The sequence below is a fragment of the Corvus brachyrhynchos genome, unplaced genomic scaffold (assembly GCF_000691975.1).
Source record: "Corvus brachyrhynchos isolate BGI_N302 unplaced genomic scaffold, ASM69197v1 scaffold62, whole genome shotgun sequence".
Lineage (NCBI taxonomy): Eukaryota > Metazoa > Chordata > Aves > Passeriformes > Corvidae > Corvus > Corvus brachyrhynchos.
Window position 1 is genome coordinate 2487299 of NW_008236629.1, and position 10515 is coordinate 2497813.

Sequence of the window (10515 nt, forward strand, 5' to 3'; positions counted from 1 at the left end):
AGAAAGACAGTCTGGGGGGAGGAGGCAAGGGAACACTGCCCCACCTGATTTCAACAGCTCATGAGGATGGTAATAGAATACACTGCAACCCAGGACATCAGTGTAGTGAAATGATATGAAAATAAGCAGAAGTTATATAGACCCATAGAAAAACATCTATTTCCTAAAATATTATGATTTTGTAGCTTATTTGTGTAGAGGAATACAGTATTCTAACCTGGCTCCAAATATCACCTGTCTAGAAAGGGATAGATTGATGCAACGATCTCCTCTGGGGAAAAAAAAAGTGCTGTGGGATAGAGCTGCTAAATTAGAGGCATTTCAAGCCCTAGTTATACAGACAGCCTGCAGAACAGCTATACAGAACAATCCCACAGAGTTCTTAGGCAACCAAATAGCTTCAACAACCATCTGTCAATCCAGGTTTTATAAAATCTTATTTCTTTAGAGATCCATGCACTTGTCTTTGCACTAATTTAATTATTAATTATTAAACCATAGAGCCAGCCTGGGAAAGAGATCTGTGGCTGAGCTTCTACTCTCTTTTTACAATGTCTGCCACAGGCCAGTTACATGGAGTAGAAGAGATTTAGATTTGTTCTAACTAATCTTACCCATAAAGGCTCCTAAGGTAGCAATAGTCCCAAGAGATCATAGGAGGTAAGACTTTTCTAGCTGTGATCTCTCTGTCTGGGTTGTACAACACATGCTGGAAAAGCACCAAAGGGACCATACCTGGCACATGAGAATTTTACGTGTTGAAATGCCTGTGGGAGGTTTTCTGTCCAGTTAATTATTACATGTCTGCGGTGTCATAAGAGCTTAAAAAGTGAACACATTTTGAAACCCAAGATGTTGGCCAAGATTCCTGGGAAGCATGCAGTGGTCAGGCAGATCAAAACAGAGTTACTTTGGGGTTAGTGTGATTTTTCCTTTACTTTGCTGCTTCTCTCCAGTAGAGAATCGTCTCCTAATATTAGATGGAAAGCTAATGTGGTCAAGGGAAGGAGTTACTGAGATGCCTCTCAATCAAATATCCTAAATGTGTATATATAAAGTAACTAGTGCCTCTTGTTCAAGACAAGTTATAAACTCTTGAACAGCACCAGCAGTGCCCTGGAGCCACCTGCCCAGGTTTGGAATGCCCACATTATGCCTGGTAGATTCTGAATCTGATGAGGTGATCATGACAGCCAAAGCTTTGGGATCTGTCCATTTAGCAGTGGACTTTGCAAAAAAAAATTGATACTGTATTGCACCAAAATATTAGCATGAAAAGTGGTGTACTTTTCAGCTGAACGCAAGTATTTGACTTCACAGCCGAGGTTAGTGAGCTGTGGGAAGTGGTCATACTTTGTGTAAGAAGGGCAGGATGTGAATCTCCAGACAAGAGGGAAGAACAGCTCCCTCCCAAACACATGTCCTGACAAATGGCCAAACACATGGGTGTCACACTTGGAGATGAGTGATTTAGAAATAGTATGTCACTAGGTCATGTAAACATATGCAAACAAGGACACAAGGAATAGAAACTTCTACATTTAAAGAATTCTGTATAAACTGCAGCAAGGGCTTGTACTTTGCAGTTAATACAGCTTGATTTTAAGCTCGGAAGACACGACTGAAATGGTTGTAGGCTGTTACATTGCTTCACCTGTTGTGAAGATGCATCTCCAGGAGGGTGTGCCTGAGTTTGTTTCATTTTTTTAACATGCTGGACAAACCTAGAGGATGCAAGAGAGACAGGAGATTGAGGTAAATGAGCTAAGCCTGCTGAGACAAAGGGGGCAGGTGGAATCTGGGCCCTTGTGTATATATTTGTAGTGTGTTCACATCTCCCCATAGTGCAATACTGTGTGAATCTACAGCGTCTCTAAAGGGGGTGTCCTTGCTGTGTTCTTTTTAACACAGTCTCCCATGTTAGTAGTGGAAAATGAACAACTAAGCATTTGGCAAATATAACTAACTCGTGGAGGCCTCTGACTTGCTGGGGAATATTGAGTTGCAGCATATGTTAGATGTACAGTTCGGCCATCCAGGCAGCTACATCATGATCAGCAGCTACATGGCCTACTTCTTCTCTCAGCATTTCAAAATCCCTTTTTGCCCCTCTGCTGTACCATCTGTGACAGACTGCTGGTAGGATTTAAGATCCTGACTTCTGGACAATCTGCAGAACCACTGCCCAGCTACAGCAGATTTCACATTCGCAGACTAGAACAGCAGTCTGCTTTTTGAGGTGTTTTAAACATCAACCTCTGGAAAGGTCATGTCAGCCTACAGGGCTCAACCTGTACAAGTGCAGGGACTTTCTTTCTTAGCAGTTTCAAAAAAGAAGACTGCTTTTTCTAAACCAGTCGCTATGCGTGCATTTCAGATTTATGCTGAGGAGTGACTCAGAATTAATAGTTTCAATCTGTCCCAAGCTTCCTGCCCAGACCATTCTGGAGCTGCTCCTGAGATCTAATTGGTGCATCCTAAGCATTTTAAGTCACCTGCTTAGCTCTCACAGTGAGGATCTCCACTTTGCCATGGGCACTGCTACCGCAGGGCGTATTCTAACTAACGGAATTCAAAGTGGTAGATTACCAAGGGTTAAAAGCTTAACAGTGGAATTGTAAAGCACATTTACATTTTACTCCCTATGTCTGTCCTCTCCTTCAGGTATGCTCTGGGGAGGCTCCATTGCCTAACATGGATGGAGTTGTGTGGAAATCCTGACGGTCTGGCTTACAGGGTTGTTGTTTCTTTTCTAGGCATCTGGCCCTTCCCCCCAAACTGATGCTCTCATCTGGGGAGGAAATTAGGTTACTGAAATAAGCGTCACGCACAGAAGCAAAGAACCACAAGGAAGATTGCAATTTGAAACCAAGTTAATAATGAAATGTATCTCTGGATCCTGGCAGCTCTGGAGAAAATAGAAGTTTTCTTTTTAGCTTTATGTCTGCGTTTCTTATTCCTTAGACCTTTCACAGCAGTTTAAAATCCAGGCTTTTGCAGCAAGATTTCATTAAGTTCACTGCATAAATTGCACCTGAAGCTAATTGAGAGCTCACATCCTTGCATCTTGACAGCCAAAGTGTGAGAAATCATGCACGCAGGCACCCAAGTGGTACAGCAAAACAAGCAGTCAGCTGAACACGATGACCTTAATGTTCACTGGCTGAACCAAATGAGCCTCTTCCTCACGATTCCTGATTTGTGTGCACTTGAGCAAGAATTCATCATTTCCAGGTGACAGTCTACTTCAGGTTGATTTTTAAAAGCATCTATCTTGTAAGTGTGAGGCATGAGGCCAAAGCTGAATGACTAATAATTCAAGAAGAATAATATTCCCATAGTGATGCCTCTCTGGGAGGAATGTGTGGTTTCTCGGCATGAGCCTTTTGAAGTCTTAATTGGCAAGAGATTCATCCCAGGTGTTCTGTAGCTACAGGAATGCAGTCAAAAAGAAGTATAGTCCCAGACTGATATTTCTGTGTGTAATGGTGTGATTCCATCTAGAGCAGATTTTTCTTTCCGGGGAGTGCTGAGAGAACATTGTCTGTGTCCTCCATGACCAGCTGCTGCAAAATGTGGCAGATAGACTTGGCACATCAGATTATGAGTTATTCTAGGTGAGTGCAAAGAATTTCAAAACTGAATAGCTGAGTGTTTTCAGTGCTGCCTGTTTTTGTCCTGTGAGGTATTTTTTTAATTTTACATCTCTTCAAAGACTAGGACAGACTCAAGTTTTTCTTTGAACTGAACCTAGGTTAGCAGGATAAGCACCTTCTGTTTTGATTATTTATTTTTTCCGAGATGGAGAAGAAATTATTTTTGTCTCTTGGTTTTAGTAGTTCCTTTTGTCTGTGAAAAAAAAGGAGTTGGTGCAAGCACATGCCTGCTCCTATTCAGCCTTGCAGCCTCCAGGTTTCTTCATGGTGCATGTGTCCTGCTGACCCAGGAAGTGTCCTGCAAGGAGCCATAGTGATTCCCATTTGCACAGCTGTATTGCAGGAGCCATCTGAAAGCATGTGCAGGACAACCAAGAGCCCAGCCAGTGTGGGTTTGGGGAAGGCAGGTCCTGCTTGGTGAACCTGATCTCCTTCTATGACAAGGTGACCTGCTTAGTGGGTGAGCACTGGAACAGTCTGTCCAGGGAAGTGGCTGAGTCACCATGTGGATGTGACACTTAGGGACATGGTTTAGTGGTGGACTTGGCAGTCCTTGGTTAACAGCTGGACTTGATGATCTTAGAGGTCTTTTCAAACATAAACAATTCTCTGTTTTATATATTTTGATTGGAGAAGAGCCTAAAAGCCTGTGGGAAGATTCTGCCACAGGCTGACAATATATTTCTGGGTTTCTCTTCACAATTAAAACAAATGCTTGGTTTAAGCCACAGTGTGTGAAAAATTATAACTGATTACATTATTTGCATTGCAGCTTTAAACATCTCAAACCTTCTAAAAGAATATTACTGTAACCTTTTTTTTGCTTCCTTCATATACACCCTTTTGGGCTGCCATTCCTCTCTGATGGAATCCACATCTTACATTCTTTCCTGATCTAATTACCCTGTATACAAAAAAACCTACTTGAGTCACCCACTCAAAATTAGAACATGTGAGAATTGAGTTAGCCATGAAGCCTTCATGCAGTACCGTGACTGTAGGTGACAGCCTTTAATTACATGACCATATTCGTTTCTCCCCTTCTGCAGTTCCTGAGGGACTGAGTAGACTTGTCAGGTAAGCAATTAAGTAATCCAAATGCTAGCATTTTTGTATCATCTTCACAATCCAGAAGAATACAACTCAATAGAAAGGTCACGCAGATATAAAAACATTACATAAAGGCCTTTAGCAAGGAAACAGGTTTATCTTGTGTGCAATCCCTGAAATGGAGAGGGTGTAATTTTATGGTGTTATGCTGCAATTAACACACCATTGACTTGCAGAGAATGTAACCTTTTATTTGCAGAGGGAAGCCCGTATTTTACATGTGGATTAGTGACATATGTTTGTTTGGATTCACAGCACCGCCTGATGGCTGAAGGCCCATTTCTGGTTTACATTCCTTTGGCTCAATTTCTGTTAGAAATTAAAACAAGGGTGTACACTGATGCCATTTCTGTTTGCTGCAGGGCACAAGGAATGCTGACTGCTGATGCACAGATAGTTCCTCTAATGCTTTATGTATCAGCCTGGGACTATTAAAATGAATATTTAATGTTTTGGGGTCTTTTAATTTAAGCTCCTTGAATAAGTGTTCAGAAAAGAATCAAGTTTCTCATACCACCTCCCAGAGAGTTATCTAAAGAGATGGAAACCCTAGGTATATTGTGTAGAAATTTCCTCTGGTGACGTGGAGAACCCCAAAGTTTTGACCAAGCCTGTAAGATCGTGTCAGTACTGGTGAACATCCGTGGCAGCGGGGTGGAGGTAAAGAGCTGCCCATGGGTCATGGCCAGCATGGGCTGCTCTGCCTACATCCCCAGGGAGGGCTGGGCTGCAGGGGAACAGTAAGGGGGATGTCTGAGGGAGACTTGGGGCCTCCCTTGCTTCAGCCGTCGTAGGATAATGAGTGTATGTGAGAGCTGCAGAGCACTGAGGAGATGACCTCGGTGCTGCCTCAAAGGGCTCATGCTGCTACAAATCAACCTACCTGTCAAAGCACCTGATTTTAGCAGCCTATTTAATGTAAAAATATCTTGACACATGCAGCATTTCCAAATGTCAAATCATGCAGCTCTCACTCCATGGAACTGCAAGAGAAAAGCAAATTTAAAGGCAGAGGAGAGTCAAGTCAGGGAGCCTGAGCAGGAGTGTGCTCCCTTGCGTGGCACAGCCTGAAACAGATTTGGATAGTGGTGGGTTTGGGGGAGAAGGGATGTGTAGGAGGAGGTGGATTTTTGCTCAGTGCAGCCATTAACTCAAATGGGTTATCCATGCAAATCCTCCACGTAGAGAGAAGGGAATAAATCTCTGTCTGTAAAGCCTTAATGCAAGAATATTTGTTAAATACCAAATAGTGCGAAATCAATTCCAACAGCATTCAACCTTTCTAATCTTTTATTAACCATTATTTGTGGTGTTATTATTAAATCATAAGCTGATGCTGAAGGAATTTGTGGGATGAAATTAGAATAAATGACTGGCACTCTGCAGTGTTTGTAGCTAAATGTTCAAGTGCAATTCTTCAAAGATCTGAGGTATTTTTATTTCACTGATTGAAGCTTTGTATCAAAGCAAGCACTGAAAGCCACTCAAGTTGTATATAAATATTTCTTTATATACATGTTCTAGGGGTTTTTTTGTAAACTCTCATTGATCTTATAGAGACAAATTTTGGTCATATTGAAGTTGATGGGAATTCTGCCCAAGAGAGCAGCAGGACCCAGTGAAATTTATGCATGTGCTTGATGCTAGGTGATAGAAAAGAATCTACTGGAAAATTTTGCCAAATGGGTCCAGGAATGAATGTAGTCCAGGGAAACCCTGTTTGTAGCACTTGCCATTGCTAGAGCAAAATCCTTTGTTTCCTTCACTGCCTCTCAATCACACTTCTGATTATTGCAAAATGTGTTCTGAGAAGTGTAATGAAGAGCTCTGTTTTACAAGCTTGAAATTAGAGGATGACTCCCTTGATACTTCAATTCTCGAATGTTCAGCCAATTTGCATGTGCCCTGGCCTCATTAATGACTACACTACAGAAGCAGGCTATTTTCAGGTGTTTCCAGGAGTACAGCAGCTCCAGCACTGTGGTGGTTGGGCTTTTGCACGCAGCTTTGTAGCCTTGTCTGGATTATTGCAAAAGGAGCCGAGGGTCAGTTTTGTTTCCTGTGCTTTTCATTTGCTGTCTGTCTGTGGGCCCTGTGCAGGCCATAATGTATTCCAGTGTGGCTGTGCACAGGAACTGCAGCTTATCTTGGCTCTGTGCCACGGTTATAGTTTCTGCAAAATCAACCCTTCGGGTAAAGATTTTTTTTGTGGCAAGAAAAAATAATGCCCCACCCAGATTATCTGATGGACGAGGCAGAGAGACGGAATGGGAAAAAAAAAAAAAAGCCAAGAAAGAGGGAAAATGAACAGCCTGGCAACTTTCTCTTCTCAATCACTCTGTCACATATTGACCGTCCTGGATCTTGATTGGAATGATGGTTACTGCAGCACTACACTCAGCGAGGGACCCCTGAGCAGGCTGTGGTTCAGTGATCTCAAAGTAAGCAGGGACCTCTCCCGTGTGGCTCAGTGCCCCGGTATCTCCCTGCCATTGGGAAGTGCGTGAGGTGGGAATGCCAAGTGCTGAATGTGTTTTGGGGAGTGCATTACTTGCAGATATGAGATGCTGGGTGGTGTGGAATCACCGTACCCATACACATTCCCTGCATCTCAGACTAAATCAGAAAGGGGCAATGGGATGTGAACAAGTTGTGGGAGATCAGGAGGAGATGTTATTAGGGAAGAGGGAGTTGGGGTGAGCTTCCGATTGTATCACCCATGCAGATGTATTACTCATGCAGCCACTAAAACACACCATTCCTGGCAAGATAAAATAGAGATTATGTATAGGAAAAATATATTCTGCACAGTGACTTCCTGAATTATAATGCTAATGAGCTTTACTCCAGGCAAGAAACTTTTGAGAAGCAATGCATGAATTGTGTTATTTACTCTGCTATGCTTAAATAATTCCTTTTGTTTCCACAGGCCGATGCTGGCTGGATGCTTTGGAGCTTGCCCTGCGTTGTTCCAGCCTCTTCCGGCTCACTGCCTCCAAGCAGGGAAAGGATGGAGACGTGAACTGCTCGAGTGATTCTGCACATGTGGGGCTCAACCACCTCTTGCACACCAGTGCTATGTCAGACCAGGATTTCTTCCAGTAAGATGGGGCTATTACTCCTTAATGCAGAGAGAGGTGTCAATTATGGCTCAAGCTTTAGCGTAATCTAGCCAGAGTCCGCTGAGGAAATCTGTTTAAAAGCCAGCATGTGTGTTCTGCTGCTGCATCCCTCACTCATATATGGGCTTGGTGTTGCCACCTAATGCTTGAACACACGGGCTAGGGGAAATCTCAGCTGTGTTTATTTGTACATAAAGAACTTTCTTCTGTTCCCTGCTTGGGCCAAAATGGTGTCTGGCGATGCCAGCATGAAAAATGCCTTGCCTGAGTAAAGATTGCAGGATCTAGCTGCTGCAGTTACAAAGATACAGTCACTAACAATGTCTGTGTGTTGCTAGCACATATGGCTCTGAGTCTGATGTATTTTTTAATAATGTGTACTCTTCCCCAGTAATACTCTGTCATAGTCAGCAGAGTGCATACACTGCATCCTTAGTTTATAATTACTTTCTTTCTCTATAGGGGTTTTGAGTGGCGTCCAATTTCTTCCTTGATGAATCAGATCAATTTTTACATAAGGGAAAAAGTCCCCACAGCCTCCTTTCTATTCATATTCCTGGTGTTACTGCAGCATTTTGGAACATCAAAGCTCTCTACACATTAAACAGCCCCAGGCCTTTCTGTTGCTTATAGCTGAATAAGCAACTTCATATGTCCTCCTGGTGTAGACATTTGGCCTTTGGAGTGAAAACTGGGAGAGGTACTGTCTATTTCTAGTTCTGCTGATTGGAATTTGACTTTTAGAGTTCACAGCAATGCACCATCGGTTATGCAGTTTCTAGGGTAGCAATTCTTGCAGTCTGCAAAGATGATGCCTTGCAGAGCAGGACCTCACCATTAAGAGGTTTTCTTGGTCTCTGTTGTAACAGCAGCTGGGGTCTGAGTCCTCTTCAGAGTGTGAAGGTATCTCTGGCCCCATGGGACCAAAGGGGTGCAGCATTTCAATCTGCCCTTTGGCCTGATAGGTTCTGGTATTCCCAGCATGTGTTCTCCAGTCCAGGAGAAGAACACCGGTTCGGGTTTATATGTAGAGTTTGAAGAAGAGCTTTACTGAAGAGCAGTTGTTCTGGTTTGGCCAAATTTAGAAATATATTCTCTGAGAGAAGGCAGGTCACTATCCCTCCCCCACCAGGTTTGGGAAAAATGAATTTCCCTCGAAGGAAAGTGAAGGAGATAAAAACTATTTCTTTAACAAACACATGGGAAAAGGATAATAATGTGTCCTGGGTTGCAGTGTCTTCTATTACCATCCTCATGAGCTGTTGAAACCAGGTGGGGCAGTGTTTCCTTGCCTCCTGCCCCCAGACTATCTTTCTGTTAATTGCCCATCATTGTCCTGCTGCATGACTCAGAGATAACTCCCTCCGGACTATCTTCTGTTAATGAGCCTAATCAACACTTGGCCTCATGACTCATTACCCCATTGTGAGATGCTCCACCCAGAGGGAGGAACCAAGCATCCCATCGTGGATATAATCTGAGATTCTGAACACCAGACAAATCCTTCCCACGGGATTTCCAGAGGACAGGAGCTACACAGCCACCACTGGACCTTCTGAGTAACAGGGTGTCAGGTTGTACCTTGACTCTGTCAGTTTGACAGTGTTTTCTTTTACCTTTTTTTTCCCCTTTTCTTTAATTTCCATTAAATTGTTATTCTGACTTGGTGCCTCCCACTGGTTTGTTTTCAAACTAGTACATAATTTGGCGCCCAATGTGGGGCTTGCTCTGAGAAAAAGTCAGAATTACAATTTTGTATAAACAGAAATCTATTCACCATGGTGCTCAGCTGGTCTGCATGGGTACTGTATCTTGCTCTCTATGTTTTTCCTCACATGGGGAACTACCTGCCTGTTGTATTACTCCTGTTAAAACCAGGGAATGGTATGAGAATTGCTTTAATGGTTTATTATGTCTATAGCATAATAACCTGTGAGGCGATGAATACCATTCGGAATATATACTCAATCTTGTTTGGCTGTCCTATGTCTGGGATCTCCTCAACAATCACACCTAGCCCCTGGGGAAGGGTTAAAGAATGGTTTTTTCCAGCCTTTCAGGCCTGACACAGCAGTTTTTGAAAATACTGAATTCCCTCTGGATGTCAAAGACGGCATAAACTTGCTGTTAGTTCTGCTTTGTCTTCTCTGTACAGCCTGTACTGTGTACACCATGCTTAGAATCAGAGCTATGGCACAGCATCCTCAGGATGAGGGAGGGAAAAAGAGCAGAGCAACAAACACCATGTCTACACAGACTGTCACAAAGAAGAAAGAAACCAAACACAAAATAACAGTGTCAATCTCTACACAGACTGATACAGAGGAGAAAGAGACCAAATGCAAAACAACAGGGTCCATGTCTACACAGACTGTCACAGAGGAGAAAGGAACCAAAGGCACTGTCAGCATCTCCACACAAACCGTCACTTAACCAGAACAGCCTAAACCGATTGCAGTTGCCCCCGTTCAGAAGAAGAAATCAAAAAGCAAATCAGTCCGCATAGTGACTGACGAGGATGCAGCAGGACCTTCGCACCCAGCAGAAGAGGCAGAGCCAGAGATCATCACTCGGTCGCTATCCCTGGGTGAGCTGCGAGACCTGCGGAGGGAATTCACCCGCCAGAC

At 43.2% G+C, this 10515-nt stretch overlaps 1 protein-coding gene across 1 annotated transcript in view; it reads left to right on the forward strand.

The window, feature by feature from the left end:
* OSBPL5 (oxysterol binding protein like 5) overlaps positions 1–10515 on the forward strand; it is a 181112-nt gene that overhangs the window by 115816 nt on the left and 54781 nt on the right. The window contains 1 exon segment of the mRNA XM_017726609.1: positions 7696–7867. Coding sequence (XP_017582098.1) covers positions 7696–7867 — 172 coding nt within the window.